This window comes from Rhinolophus ferrumequinum (assembly GCF_004115265.2).
Source record: "Rhinolophus ferrumequinum isolate MPI-CBG mRhiFer1 chromosome 15 unlocalized genomic scaffold, mRhiFer1_v1.p scaffold_54_arrow_ctg1_1, whole genome shotgun sequence".
NCBI classification, from domain to species: domain Eukaryota; kingdom Metazoa; phylum Chordata; class Mammalia; order Chiroptera; family Rhinolophidae; genus Rhinolophus; species Rhinolophus ferrumequinum.
The window spans coordinates 2723746-2737806 of record NW_022680357.1 but is presented as its reverse complement, the minus strand read 5'-3'; the positions used below and the strand labels follow the sequence as shown (position 1 = coordinate 2737806).

General features: G+C 59.9%; 1 protein-coding gene across 2 annotated transcripts; it reads left to right on the top strand.

Annotated features, from left to right (window-relative positions):
• The first annotated feature begins 11719 nt into the window (after positions 1–11719).
• On the top strand, positions 11720–13937 carry GNG13 (G protein subunit gamma 13). Of its 2 annotated transcripts, none has more exons than XM_033101043.1 (3): positions 11720–11863; positions 13456–13587; positions 13752–13937. In XM_033101043.1, exons 2-3 carry the CDS (start codon positions 13490–13492, stop codon positions 13855–13857), a joined length of 204 nt encoding a protein of 67 aa, XP_032956934.1. In that variant the 5' UTR covers positions 11720–11863; positions 13456–13489; the 3' UTR covers positions 13858–13937. The 2 variants fall into 2 exon arrangements, with proteins under 2 accessions (XP_032956934.1, XP_032956935.1); XM_033101044.1 differs by lacking the exon at positions 11720–11863 and adding an exon at positions 12066–12203.
• Positions 13938–14061: the final 124 nt, after the last annotated feature.

The following is a 14061-nucleotide window of genomic DNA, read 5'->3' as shown; positions in this document are numbered from 1 at the left end:
GGACAACAACTTGACTTGAAAAAAAGTCCTGGAAATACACACTGTTCCCCAATAGAGTCCTGTTCCCCGTCCCCACCCCCACCCCCTAAGAAAGGACGGGAGGGCGGGCTGGTGGGTCTTCCTGGGCAGATTCCTGAAGAGCTGTCTGTCTTTCATAAGCTCAGCCCAGCCTCTCTGCAGCGCCGATCTAGCCACACAGACCCTTCACCTCACTCTTCTCCAGCTTTGTCTAATCTAAACCCTAGCTGGAGCAGGGGCTGGGCCTGTTTTATTAAGTCTTTGAGATACAAATGACGTTTAGGTTTGTAGGTGATAATTAACAATGGAGGCGGGGAGAACTGCCTGTCCCATAGTCCGCTCTGCGGCCACTACAGATCAGCTTCCGCCCTTGCCCTGGCGGAGCGGGACCCGTTCCTATCCTCCAGCGCAGGGAAAACTGCACAGAGCACAGCTGTTTGTACTCGTGTTTTGTGCCTGGTGGATTTGAGGTTGAAATGGGGTGAGGCTCTGAGGACACAGTGTCCTTATCAAGTGCTCCCTGGGATAGGTGGTCTCTCAGCCCCGGCCCATGTGGTGGTCCTTGGTGCCTGCCGTGATGTTTACAGCAGGGTGGTCCGTGAACCAGCCTGGTTGTCTCCCATGAGGCATTTGCCGTCTGACTGGACACCCATAAGTGCTGCAGCTCTGATTGCAGGCGCCATGGGGCCCGGCAAAGACACAGTCCTCCACGAGTCTGATGTGGATCAGTGATGCTGAAACAGATGTGGACACAAGCTTCAGGAACTCCATTCTGCTAGCGGAGGCTTCTGGTATGTGGTGCGAGCCAGGGTGGTCTCCCCCTGGATGTGAAGTTGTGGGTGACCCAGAAGCTGCCCCTGACAGGCACCTCTGCCAGGCTGGAGCGCTGGCTGGATCCCAGGAGCAAGACGGTCGTGCGCGGAACCTTCTGGAAACACCCAGAGCATGCTCATCAAACAATGCTACAAGTGACTTTCTGTGGGCCAGGGCCAACTGCAGAGAGCCTGGACAGGGCTAAGGAGGGCCCGGCACCAGGTCTTGGGCTTTCTCATGGCTTGGTATCCCCTGAGGGCATGTTTGACAGACACAGTTGGCCACAGCACGTTCCCTGTCTCCTTTCCAGCTGAAGTCCCGAGGAGAGGTCATCGGAGGAGTTTGTAGAAGCAGAGTGTGGACTCGTGACTCTGCAGTAGAAGAAGCGTGATGTCCCACGAGAGAGATGACAGCACCGCTCCCCCATTAGAGTGTGTCTGCCATGGCCAGAAGGGCCTGGAACCCGGTGGAAGGGTCTTCCTTCACCGAGCTGCCTCTTGTAGGTTATCACACCAGCTCCCTTTGTGACTTGTCAATGTGGTTTCCATTGTGGTTGCATGGTTTTAGACTTTTCTAAATTAAAAATACTTTCTTTAGGATACACAGCATTACATAAAATGTCATTACAGAGAATGCCAGAAACCTTCATTTGGCTGAGTTCTTTGAGATAAAGGAACGTCAGCATCTATCCTAGAACCTTTGGAGGACTTTTAACAATGGCATTTGTTGCCTTGGAATTTCTTGTCGAAATTCCTGCCTTGAGGAAAATGTGTGAAAATGACCTGGTGTGAGGGTTTCAGGTGGGCCAAGAGCGAGATGGCCTGTCCCACTGGCCAGAATGCAGACACACGCAGCCAGTGCTGCTGCTACATCTGTGACAAAGCTGTCTTCAAGGTGGGTGTGTGTGGAAGGCAAACACAAGGTCCCTGGGTCAGTAGCTGCAGACTGGGCCGGTCACGGCCAGGGCCTTGCCCATGAAGTGCGTTCGTTTCCAGTGAGATGTGGTTCCTGGTTCAGATTACCACTCAGAGGAAGTGGGGTTCACCTTCGTGCTGCTCCCCAGGTGGTTATGAAGCTCAGGTGACGTCCCAAGCGTAACAGGTTAGTTTTAGGTGAGTGTGAGGAGTAAGTCTGGCAAACATTAGGACTGAACAAAGAGAGGGGCCAGCCTGTCTGGGGTACCATTGTCTGGGGCACGGTCCAAATGAGGTCACAGTCCTGAGTTTGCTCGTTGGGTGGACTCCAGTCCCCTTCATTCTCTTCCACTTCAAACAGACCATCCCCTGGGAAATTTGATTGTGGGGGGGATGGGGGTATCCAGATTCCTGTAAATCTAGCGTCTGCCTCTGGGACTTCACATTCTCCACCGTGACCAGTAGAGGAGCTGTCCTCTCCAGACTGCATCCAGAAGGTGGCGGACAGAGCCCAGGCAGGTGGAGGGGGCCCCACACTGCACCCCAAGGTGGGGGAGAGAGGCAAGTAACAGAGGGGAGTCCCTTCTGGGACGAGACCTGTGTAATAGTTGAGAGTCCCTATTCAACCACTTGGGTTCTACGGTCCCTGGAGCTTCCTGTCAGCTTGCGATGAAACGAGGGCAGATGGCCAGGTATCCGATGTCTCAGGAAAGTGACTAATGTGAAAGACACAAAACTAACAGAGAAGGCCTTGGTGGTGTCCTCGAAGACGAGAGGCGGCGTCCAAGCAGCAAGGACAGTCAGCTGTCCCAGAGGAACAACAACACAGCAGCGCTCTTAGTCTCCTGGGGCCGACGGAACGACTTACCCCAGACTGGGGGCGGGGCTCTAGACTGCGGAACAGAACGTACTGGCCGTTCCAGAATTAAGATCAAGGTGTCACGCACACACCTCCCTGGGGGCCTGACGAGGCCTCTGTCCTCCCACCTCCTCAAAAGCAAGAAATGGATATTTTATAATAAGGATGTTACCTTTACCAGCAAGAAACTTTCTTCACAAAGAGTGAAGTGGCTTCCATGTGCAAAGTTCCCCGGCAGCAGGAGTTCAGACTCCGAGGGTAGCTTGTGACACAGCGGGCGTCTGCAGGGGCTCTGTCAAGAGTCTTCATCTCCTTCTGCCCCCCAGTGCCAGCTTTGGACGACGCCGGCCCTGTGCCACTGCAATGCCCGTAGAGCAGGAATGGAAGGAGCAGCCCGGCAAGTAGCTGGCCAGCATCCCTGTCACCTTCAACTTGGGGTCCTCAGAGATTGCCGCAGACCTGCAGGGTGGCAGTGAGCAACAGGGCGTGGCCCCTGGGTGTCTCCAGGGCTCCAGCAGGGTGCTGGCAGCTGGCCCCATCCTGTCCCTAAGAGAGCATCTGCTGTAGTTTGTGCAGGAGCCTGCCATGGCGTACACCTGTTACCTCTGTGGGAACGCCACAGGACTCACAGACCTGCACGTATCAGTCACGGCCACACTTGAAACGGTTCCCCCTCCACCAGGTGCCCCAGGAGCCTGGGCACCAGTGGGTGGCTACCAAGGGTCCGGTGTCGAGGCCTGTGGGTATCCATGGAAACAGACTCTGCCCCTGAACTCCAGAGCAGAAAGCAGTGGTCACTCTGCTGGCCCGTGGGAAGGGCTCCCCTGGGTGTACCACTGTGGCCTCGTGGGTGGGGCTCAAGAAGGGGCTCTGAACGTCCCTGACAGCTGACCCCGACTGAGAACCTGGGTCAGACTGACGTTTAGCAGCCAGAAATTGGGGTGCTGCGTGGTGCTCCTGCTTTTTTATCAGTAAATCCTCCTTCAGGTGGAAGCCAGGTAAATGTCAACTTAAGGTTTTCAGTTAAACCTACTGTAAGGAATTGGGTACTATTTTCACTCCAGGTACTTGAAGGTCCTTGAGCTGGTGTCCTCATTTGTAAGCCAGGCAGAGCAGGAGCACCGGAAGGCATCTGCCACCAAGCTGCTGGGCGTCCTTAAGGGGATCGCGCTGCACGAGGACCCTTCCTCGAAAGCAGTGGCTGCACTGTTCCCCCCGCAGGCCCGACCACGGGCCAGGTTCCGAGGACGCTCACGACCACAAGGTGGTGACCATTGTGGTGGTCCTTTCACAGGGCCTCACGGGATGCTGGAAGCCCCCCGTCTGTCTAGTTGGCAGTACCTGTGCTCATGGCCAGGTAAGTCTGAGGGCCTCAGATGGCCCTGCCAGGTGTACTTTTTGTCCACGATCGTGCCCAGAGCAGCTCCTGCTGGCACTGTGGCCGCAGGCCAAGCCTCAAGGGCCAAATGCACACTCCTGGGTAGGTGGCCCTCTGCAGTCCTAAACAGGGGACCTTTCCACATTTCCCATCTGACCTTGAGATACCTCCAGGTCTTCTGTACAACTGTCATTGCTTGTGCCTCGGTTTCCACACATTCGTTTGCTTCAGCCTCTGGGTGGTTAGAATCGTTCTGTGCTCTTGTGCTGCAGGAAGCGTGTGTGTGTGTGCATGTGTGAGGCATGCATGTACACGTGTGCATGTACACGCGTGCCAGGCAAGTGTATTCAGTGTGAGTGCATGCGAGGCGTGTGAGTGCACACGGGAATGTGTGACTGCCTGTGTGTGAGTGCCCGCATGTGAGGAGGGCACACATGTGCAGAGCACGTGTGAGTGTGTGTGGCACGTGTGCGCACGTGAGGCGTGCATGTGTGTGCGTGAGGCATGTATGAGTGTGTACATGTGTAAGGCACGTGCGTGTGAGGTGGAGCAGCCCTTGCACACTCGTATGGTCGCTTCCCAGCCCTCTGGAGTTGAGAGCTCGTTGCTGACGACACCCTCCGTCCTGAGCCCCGGCCAGGGGCCACGAGGCAGCAGGAGTCGGGGCCTGGCACCTCCTGGCTGCTTGGGTGGCAGGTCCCCCACCCTTTCTTCACTGGGGTTCCATCTTCTCCTCACTCGCAGTGTGCACAGGAGATGGGTCACTGCAGCCTGCTAGACACCAGGACCCAGCCCCACTCCCTCACTTCCACAGGGTACGTGACACCTCCAGCAGACACTGTTACTGAGATTTCCCCCAGACCCTGCACAAGAAGCTCACCTGCTTCTTCCCCCCACGCTGCTTCAGCTTCACAAGCTGGTGCGGGAACGCCTTGGAACTCTGGGGGCTTGGACGGGCCGTCCCGTGTGCCTCTGCTCCGCATGCGTGCTGACCTGATGGATGGTGCAGCCAACTGGCCAGCTAAGCGGGCCCCTTTCCCAGGGGACCGGGCAGGCGGGCTTCCCCACGGCCTTTGGGCTGACGCTCTGGTAGGTCCACTACCTGTGTTCTCTGAGCCTGTGGAGCGGCTGCCAACGGTGGGTCTGAGGGCGGGGTCCTGGGTGCTGCTCACCTGGGCGCTGCTCACCTGGGCGCTGCTCACCTGGGCGCTCGCCATCCCTGAGCAGGAAGACGAAGCCTCACAGCCATGACCCAGTGGTGTATGTCCACCTTTCAGTTTGAACATTGGGCCTTGGGACCACAGATGCTGAGCACAATTTTAAAAGGCTAAACCATTAGAGGAAATCTGAAAAAGAATGGAAAACGGGTTTCTCCGGGACGTTTTCACTGTCGTCAGAGCCAGGGTGGATCAATTAGAAAGCACTTGGCAGTAAAGTCTGAAACTCCGTCCAAAGCGAGGCTTTGGCGGGCAGGGGGTGCAGCTTCTGTCCTGCCGTCTGCCAGCGCCTGAACAGCGCCCACCAGCCCTGGGCAGCACTGGTCTCTGGTAATGGTGTTCTGGAGGTGCCCGCCGGGACCAGCCCTCCTGAAAACTCATGGCCCTGGGCTCACCTGCTCTGCCAGAGGCCTGCGGTCTGCACCGAGCTCCAGGGCAGCGCCTGTGGTCCAGCGTGCACGTGGCTGAGCCCCAGACACACCTGGGGTGCTCTCAGGCTTCCCGGCACAGGCAGGTCCTGGCATCCGGGAACTTTGCTGGCTTTCTCCTGGGTTTCACCCGTCGTGCTGGGCTGTGCAGCGCTTTGTAGATGAAGACGGTAAACACGCAGTGTACCTTTACTGTCCAGCATTTTTTCCAGCGTGTCCTTGTTTTTATTTTTCTACACAGAACTTTTTTTTTTTTTTTAAAGATTTTACTGGGGAAGGGGAACAGGACTTTATTGGGGAACAGTGTGTACCTCCAGGACTTTTTTTTTTTCCAAGTCAAGTTGTTATCCTTTCAATCTTAGTTGTGGAGGGCGCAGCTCAGCTCCAGGTCCAGTTGCCGTTGTTAGTTGCAGGGGGCACAGCCCACCATCCCTTGCAGGAGTCGAACCGGCAACCGCGCTCCAACCAACTGAGCCATCCGGGAGGCAGCTCAGCTCAAGGTGCCGTGTTCAATCTTAGTTGCAGGGGGCAGAGCCCACCATCCCTCGTGGGACTCGAGGAATTGAACTGGCAACCTTGTGGTTGAGAGCCCACTGGCCCATGTGGGAATCGAACTGGCAGCCTTCGGAGTTAGGAGCACGGAGCTCCAACCGCCTGAGCCACCGGGCCGGCCTACACAGAACTCTTGAGTGTTGTCTTCTCTTCCCACTTCTGGGTCTGGGCCCTGCTTAGAAAGGCCTTCCCCACTGACAGTATTGCTGGGTTTGCGCCTAGAGACTTCCCATGTAATTTAGAGCCTGTGTGGCCCCAGATTTTATTTGAACTCTGGAACTTCAGCCTGTCCCCGATTGGGGTGAAAGGGGTGTACTGCAGAAGGGCCTCCTCCTGCTCACTGTTCCCAGCCTTGCAGGTGAAGGCTGTCCGACCACGTGCCCACTCAGTGGGGAGGGTCCTCCCTGGTGTGTCATGGTGACAGGGTTTCCTCTTCGTGCCGTGGTTTGGATACAAAGAGCTCATCTGCTACTTGAAAGCTGTAAGGTGCAAAGACGCCATCGGGCAAGAAAGGAGCTGATTTCTCTCTAACACACGTCCCTTTTCTTCTCAAGTTTACGTGGCCTTTGAGTCCAAGTGACACTTGTCACAACAAATCCCAAGTGGCATGTGCAGGGATGCGTGCACCTCCCCTGAGAGGCCACTCCTCCCTCAGCCCCAGGTGACGCGAGCTTTGAGACATGACCGCCTTCTCCCTGTGCAAGTGCAGGACTTGCCAGCACTGGCTACAGACTGCTGGTGCGTGCGGGCCGGGCCTTCTGCACCACCTGCCGGCTCATGCCCACCGACTTCCAGAACCACCTGTTCGCGAGGGACAACATCCCCATGGGAAGCGACTTCCACGTGCTGACCAGTGGAAGGAGCTGCTCTGGTGTCTCACTGGGCTTGTGCGTCTGTCTGGTCTTCGCACAGAGGAGGGCGAACCCCTGGGACCTTCCCGCCAGGCCCGATGCAGGCTCCCTGTCCTCCAAGACCCCCTGGTGAAGCACCATGCCATCATGAAGCAGGTTCTCCGGGGGCTCTAAGGAACCTGTCCCTGAACACAGACGTCAGTGCCTGCCCTCCACACGCTCTCCCAGCCGTCGCCAGGCAGACACGGCTCACAGGTCCTCAGATGACAGACAGAGACCTCTGAGGGCCACACCCATGGAGCGTCTGTGTTACAGGGGCATTGCTGGAGCTCCCATCCTGGGGTGCAGTGGCCCCCTGGCCTTACCCGCCCTGCAGACACCCCCGCCCTACTTCCAGATGGTCAGGCTCTCCGCAAGCCCGGGCCACGCTGCTCCGTTACAGCAGCAGACGATGACGTGTCACAGTTGGTGGCACCCAGGCCCTGCATCCCTGGGGTGGATGGACCATGTGTGCTCAGGCCACGGCCACTGGCCCCCTTGCTCACTCCTCCATCCCTAAGCCTCTTCCCGCAAGAGTGCAAGGTGTCTGTGCTGGCCCTTCCCCTCCTGGGATTCTGCACCCACCCCCACCTCCTCCAGAGTCTGTACCAGCGCCCACCCTGCCCTCTGCTGCACTCGGCGGGGAGGGGGACGTGCCTGTGAGCGGGCCCCCCCCACCCCTCCCAGACTCCTGCCTGTGCAGCCTCAGATGTGACTGCCACCCGCCCCATCCTGTGACCAACCCCTCCCCACGCATGGCCCCATGATAGCAGATACCTGTCTGGGCTCCAGCCCTGTGCTGTGGGTCTGGCTCATCTCTGCATGGTTTCCTCACAGCCGGTGCTGCATGCAGCCGATGGCATCCTGCAGGAGCTGGGAGTGCACATCCAGCTCTCAACCTCTTCCACAGTGTGGTGAGTCTGTGCAGGGCACCTCTCCTGCCTCCTCCCACCCGCCATCCAGTCTCTGCTCTCACTCCCCGCTGTTCCTTTTTCAGACATGGCCCTGGACTTCTAGGGGCGCTCAGGCCAGGTCTCCCAAGGTGGCAGCTGGAGCGCTGTCCTGACTGCCCCCCTGCCCACCAGCTGGGGCCTCGCGGCCTGTGGGCTCGTCTGCATCCAGGCTGCCCGGGCTGCTGTCGTTGCTGGACATTGTCCTGGCCTTTGGAGTCAGGCTGGGGGTACGGGGGGCGCTTCCTGTGCCCCATGGCGTGGCATGGGCATCCAGCTTCCTCCACAGACCTTCCTCCACACCTCGAGACCACAAATCACCTGCAGCTGAGCAAACGCATGCAGCTTTTAGGAAATCTGTGATTTTCTTTCATCAGTGCTCTCAGAGAGAGAAGTTGCTTTCCTATGTCTGACACCACACGTGCTGAGACCTTGGCCACATTTGGAATTCCCAGAGGACAGCCAGCTTGCCAGAGGAGCTGAGGCTGTGCCCTCCTGCCTGGACCACAGAGCAGTTAGGACAAACCGCTTTAACCAAAATCTCTTCCTTGAGACTCTGTAACTTGAGAAGACAAGAGGACGTGCTGACCAGAGCCGCCTGCCTGCCCGCGATGTCCCTGAAAATTTGTTATGTCTTTTGCACACATAGGCCTAAGAGCTTATCTGTAAATCGGTTTCAAACTTTCAAAGATTATGTAAAAACTGTCTCTTTTTTTGTGAGCTCTGTTTAACCAGGTGAAGTAAAAGGTTTTTTCTGGGGTTTCTTCAATTTGCCTCAGCCAAGAGTATTTCTAGGGATGGGAAAGAAGTCAGCCTGTCCCCATGAGGCCGCCAGGGCTGCTGTCGTGTGCCTCAGTGCGGGCTGCGGAAGGCGGGTGGGGGACTGTTGTAAGCCCAAGCCTCCTGCCCCACTCTGGGACAGAGTGCTGTCAGACCAGGCCCCCGCCAGCCGGAGTCCCACAGCACCGGCCACTTTTCTTTTGGCTTCCCCACCTGAGGACGAGTCTGTGGCCCTGGGAGGGTTACAAGTCGGGTCTGACTCCCCGACCCCCCAGCGGGCTCTGAAGCATAATTGCAGACATGGAGAGATGGCACTCTGAAGGAATGCCTCCTCACCTCTGCCAGGGCTGCCTGCCCTCTGTGTAGAGGACAAAGAGCCCCGGTTTTTGGAGAACTCTAGTGGCACTATCTCCCCACAGAGAGCTGGAGCTCAGCTGTCAGCGGCTGGGGATGGCGCTGGGTGGCACAGAGGTGACCCAGTGAGAGACAGGCCGCAGGTCTGAACAATGTTGGGACCAAGAGGGTTCACACCGAGCTGCGGGTCGTGTCTGGTGGGGGCGTATCTTCCCCCTCCTCCTTGGGGACCCCACACACCATTTTTTGATTCTTCCTGAACACTGGAAGCTGTAGGAGGGGACCCTTGCCACGGGGTCCCTCTGCGCCTTGCCGCCCGCACTCACCGTGCACCCTGGGAGGCCTGCCCCACATCACCCTGTCCCATCAGGGGCCTCGGCAGACGAGGGGCCTCAGGTGGCAGTTTCTAGGCCAGCAAGGAGCTTTGTTGGTTCTCACCAGCAGCCCAGTTAGTGAGCTAATTTCAGAAAGGCGTTTGGTCTCCCTGGACCCACTCTGGGACTCTGCGAGGCGGCACTCAGCCGGAGGACGAGCTGTCACTGCTTCCTGAGCGTCCCCTCCCACCTCGAATCCCTGGCCCTTTGAGTATTCCAGGTCCTCATGGTCCCCTTCTTTCGGCTCCAGTGCGGGGGCGGGGGGGGGGCCCTAGGCCTGTATGCATTTGGGGTCCCCAAATCCCGCCTCCCAGGAAAGTGAGAACTAGGAGTCAGAGTCCCCTGACTCTCACCCAGGACGGGGGCTTCCCGGGCTCCCGTGAGCAGGTGTGCTTCAGCTCGGCCACCAAGCGCAGTCATGGCTCCTGTCACATGGGCCCACCGAATACAACATAGTGACCGCTGTAGGTATGACCGTTGGCCGGAGGCTGTTTCAGCATGGTGGCGGGGAAAACACAGGGCCTGTGCCCCCTGCAGCTGCCGCCTGCAGGCCCAGCGACACTGCGCTCAGGACGCCCGGGGAGCTCAAGCGCCAGCCTCTGAGCCCGGACAGCGGCTCTTCGTGCATTTCAGCTGTGACCAGATGGAGCTTTCTGATTCCACAGTGGAGAATTCAAACAGCCCCTGGGAAGTAGGCCCTTGGAGCTGGCAACATGGGTTCACAACTAGCAGGACATGCCAGGGCCTCTCTCAGGGGGCTCTTGGGACGCTGGCGGGCCAGTACCTGGTTCTGGATGCCCAGTTCTGCCCGTGCCCTCTGAGCAGAAGGTGTGAGGGGGGGGTGCGTGGCCCGCCTGTGTCTCAGTCCAAACCTTGAGCTGGTCCTGGGGGCCAACAAGAACCCCCGCCCTGTGCCTCCCACCTCTCCAGCCCCAGGAGAGCCCCAGGCAGCCCAGTCACGGCACCGGAGGAGCCGGGCAGGCAGGTGAGCACAGGTCCCAGGGCAGCGGGGTGGGGGTGGAGTAAGGCCAGCACTGGGGCCATCTGGGGCCAGGAAGACACGGACACCCTTGGCTCTAAGCCCCTGCTCCCCCTAAATCCATAATAAAAATAATTCCTGGTTTCCCTGATGTGCCCCAGTTCCAGAACTGCCTCCCGATCTGTCACTATGTACGTGCGCGAGGGGCGGGAGGTGCCGCTGATCCCTTTTACGAATCACAACACGGAGGCCCACGTGCCTGAGGGAGTAGGGGCACCCCGACTTGCCTTCCAGGTGGGGGCAGAGTGACTGACTGTTCACAGGCTCCTGGTCCGAGGGAGGCCACAGGAGCACCTTCAAAGGGCCTGGTCTAGGCCGCCCTAAGGGCTCCGGCCTCCTTGGGAACCTTGGCTGGGGAGCTGGGCCATGCCACCTGCGGGCCTGCCCAGGATGCAGCCCGGCACTTGCATCACCCAGTGATCCTGGGGCACAGCTCCTCCAAGAGCGGGCACCCAGGGCATCATCTGAGGAGAAGGGGATGTGGTCCCGTCCCTGGTGGCATCTGCCCTGGGGACTGGAGGGCAGGGCAAAGGTCCACCCGGGTCCCATCACAGGTTCTCTGATGGGCCGGGCTGAGGAGCCCAGCAGAGGGGTGATGGGCCCACAGCGAGGAAGGAAAACTGCCCCCTGCCACCCCAGGGCCCCAAAGCCACCCAGCCTAGGTTTAAGCACCCCTGGGCCGGCACTCACCACATCCCAAGGGTACCCTCGGGGCAGCTGCCTGGCCTGGACAGGGGCCAGAGCAGGGAGCAACTCCAAGGTCCCCTTGCAGAAACAGGCTCACACCTGTGGGCGGGTCTGCTTCAGGGAAGAGCCGCCCACTGGGGTCCGTGGACACCGCTGAGGCCCCGAGGCGCCCAGTGTCCTGGCCCTGGCCCTGTTACTCCCACCTGACCTGGTGAGTCCAGTCCATGAGGGTCATTGGAGGGCTGGGGCACAACAGCTGAAGGTCTTTGCCGATGGCACCACATGGCAGCCCAGGAGCTCACTCAGCGCTGTGGGAAGACACCCTGCCGCCAGGACAGCACTGCCCTCACACTGTCTGGGGCGCCATCTCCCACCCCTGGAGGCTGGCTGGGCCAGGCTGAGTCCCTGGGGTCAGCCCAGCCCTTCGGAGGGCGGGTAGCGGTGGGGGCGGTGCCAGGGCCTGGCCCCAGGTGGCAGGAGTGGGCGGGGCACCTGCTGGGCTGGGCTCTGCTGGTCTGTGTGCCTGGCTCACTCACCCATCAGTACGCCCTCACGGTCACTTCGTCACTTGGTCCTTGCTATCACCTCTCCCTCGAGGTCACCGCCCAAGGTAGGTCTGATGAACTGGCCTTGAGCTGGGCAGGGCGCTGAGACCCAGGGTTCTGAGTCTTACCCAGGTCCCACTGGGCCGACCTGGGCAGACCTAACCCCAGAGGAGACACCCCTGCCCGACCGTCTTTTGGCCGAGGGCAGCTGCCCTGCGCGTCCCAAGGGGCCAGGACCGACGGGCGGAGGCAGACCCAGTATCTGCAGGCGGGGTGATGGGGAGGGGAGCTGCGTCCACGCTGCGCCGTGCGCGCCACCCGCAGTGCCCGCCCAGCGGCGTGTCCGGGGGCGGCATGGGCTGGGCTCCCAGGGCCGGTGGCTGGCTCGGTGGTGGCTGCGCACAGGTAGGACCAGATGGCAGTGGAGGGGGCTGCGAGCAGGGCCACTGCTGCCACTGGACTAGGATGCCTCCCCCACGTGGCTGTCCACGTGAGAGCCTGCGCTGGGGGTGGGGGTGCTGGCACTTGGGGTCTCTGGGAGGGAAGCCCCTGCACGGCCCCTCCTCCCCACTGTCCCTCAGACGCCCTGCTTCCCTAGGCTCTCACCACCCCCAGCTGAGCCTGCCACCATCCCCTGGTCTGAACACTCTCTTCCCAACCGCAGCAAAGACCGGGGTCCATTCCCCCTCCACAGGATGGAGACCCCCCACCAGGGGCCCCGCCACAGCCTGAGGGCAGCGGTCATACCCATCAGCCCCTGCCCACTCTCCCAAGGTCAAAGAAGCCAGTCCCCTGGCTCCCAGCCTGTGACGGGGGCAGCGGCAGGGGGCAGTGAGGGACCCAGAGACTTTGGAGTGGGCTGGGGTGGGGGAGGCAGGAAGCAGCCTGCCCTCATCGGCCCCCAACTTGCTGGATCTCCTGAGAGGTCTCAACCTGTGGCTTTGCGAGGCTGGTTTACGAGCAGAAACGGGGCCACGGGCGGCTTGTGAATAGTTGCAGGGGAGACACTGCGCTGTGACTGAGTCCTGGACCAGCTGTGCAGACTCTGACCCCCAAGAGCCTCAGCAACCCCCACCCCCAGCCAGAGATGCAAATGGCAGCCAAATCCTCCTAGCCCAGGATTAATTTGCCCTCAGTGGGGGCTTTGCTCATGCAAAGCGAGGGCAGGGCGGGGGGGCACTTGGAGGGGGGCAGGCAGGGTCCCACCCCTGACTGGAGTCGGGGCCGCACCTGTGCAATCAGGGACGGGAAGTGGGCCTCCCCGTTGGAGGCTGTGGGCTCCTGGGAACCTGCTGTGCGCTGGTCCCTCCGGCTTCCCAGCGGGGACAGGACCCATCCCCTCTCCAACCCAGAGGCCCAGCCTTGCTGAGGCTTTGATGAGGTGGGGATGCAGAGCTCGGGGTGGAAAGTTTCCTCTGCAGTTAATTAGCCCCATGGGGGAGGGGGAGGCACGTGGGGCCTCATTAGTGGGGCCTCCGCTCCAGGCTCTGCACCCTGGTCCTGCCTGTGTGGACCTGGTGAAGCAGCGGGGCTGGTGGTGTGGCACCGGGGACGCCCCCAGGCAGGGGTTTGGGGGGGGTCAGTGTGTGAGGGTGGGGCTCACCAGTGGGGAAGGAGCAGCTGGGGGGTGACTGTTGCTTCTTCCTGTGTCCTCCAGCCCCAGGCTGGCCACTTCCGAAGCCCCTGACGGCATGGAGGAGTGGGATGTGCCCCAGATGAAGAAGGAGGTGGAAAGCCTCAAGTACCAGCTGGCCTTCAAGAGGGAGATGTCATCCAAGACCATCCCTGAGTGAGTCCCCAGGACCCCGAGCCTTGGCCCCACCCCACCCAGGGCCAGCCGCGGATTTGCATCTCATTTCTCTGCCCCGTGCCCATTTCCATAGCCAAGACCACACTCCCACACGTCTGGGGGGCCAGGTGCCCACCTGCTCACCCCAACCTCCCTACCCACAGGCTCCTCAAGTGGATCGAGGATGGGATCCCCAAGGACCCCTTCCTGAGCCCGGACCTGATGAAGAACAACCCATGGGTGGAGAAGGGCAAGTGTTCCATTCTGTGAAGCCCAGCCCCCAGCCCCCACCTCTGTGAAGAGGACAACTAACTGTAAAGGTGTGACTTTTATAAAAACTTTCCAGGGTGTCTGTGCTTCTGTACATTTTCTAACAGAGAGAAACCGATGCCAGGGTGTCCGGCATGGACCTGGGGACGTCCAGCATGACCCTGGAGTGTCCGGCATAGATCAGGGTGTCCGTCATGAACACTG

Coding starts and splice junctions, on each gene's coding strand:
- GNG13 (XM_033101043.1), top strand. CDS start 13,490: ATGGAGGAGTGGGATGTGCCCCAGATGAAGAAGGAGGTGGAAAGCCTC. Junction 13,588..13,751: donor TCATCCAAGACCATCCCTGA/GTGAGTCCCCAG, acceptor CCCTACCCACAG/GCTCCTCAAGTGGATCGAGG.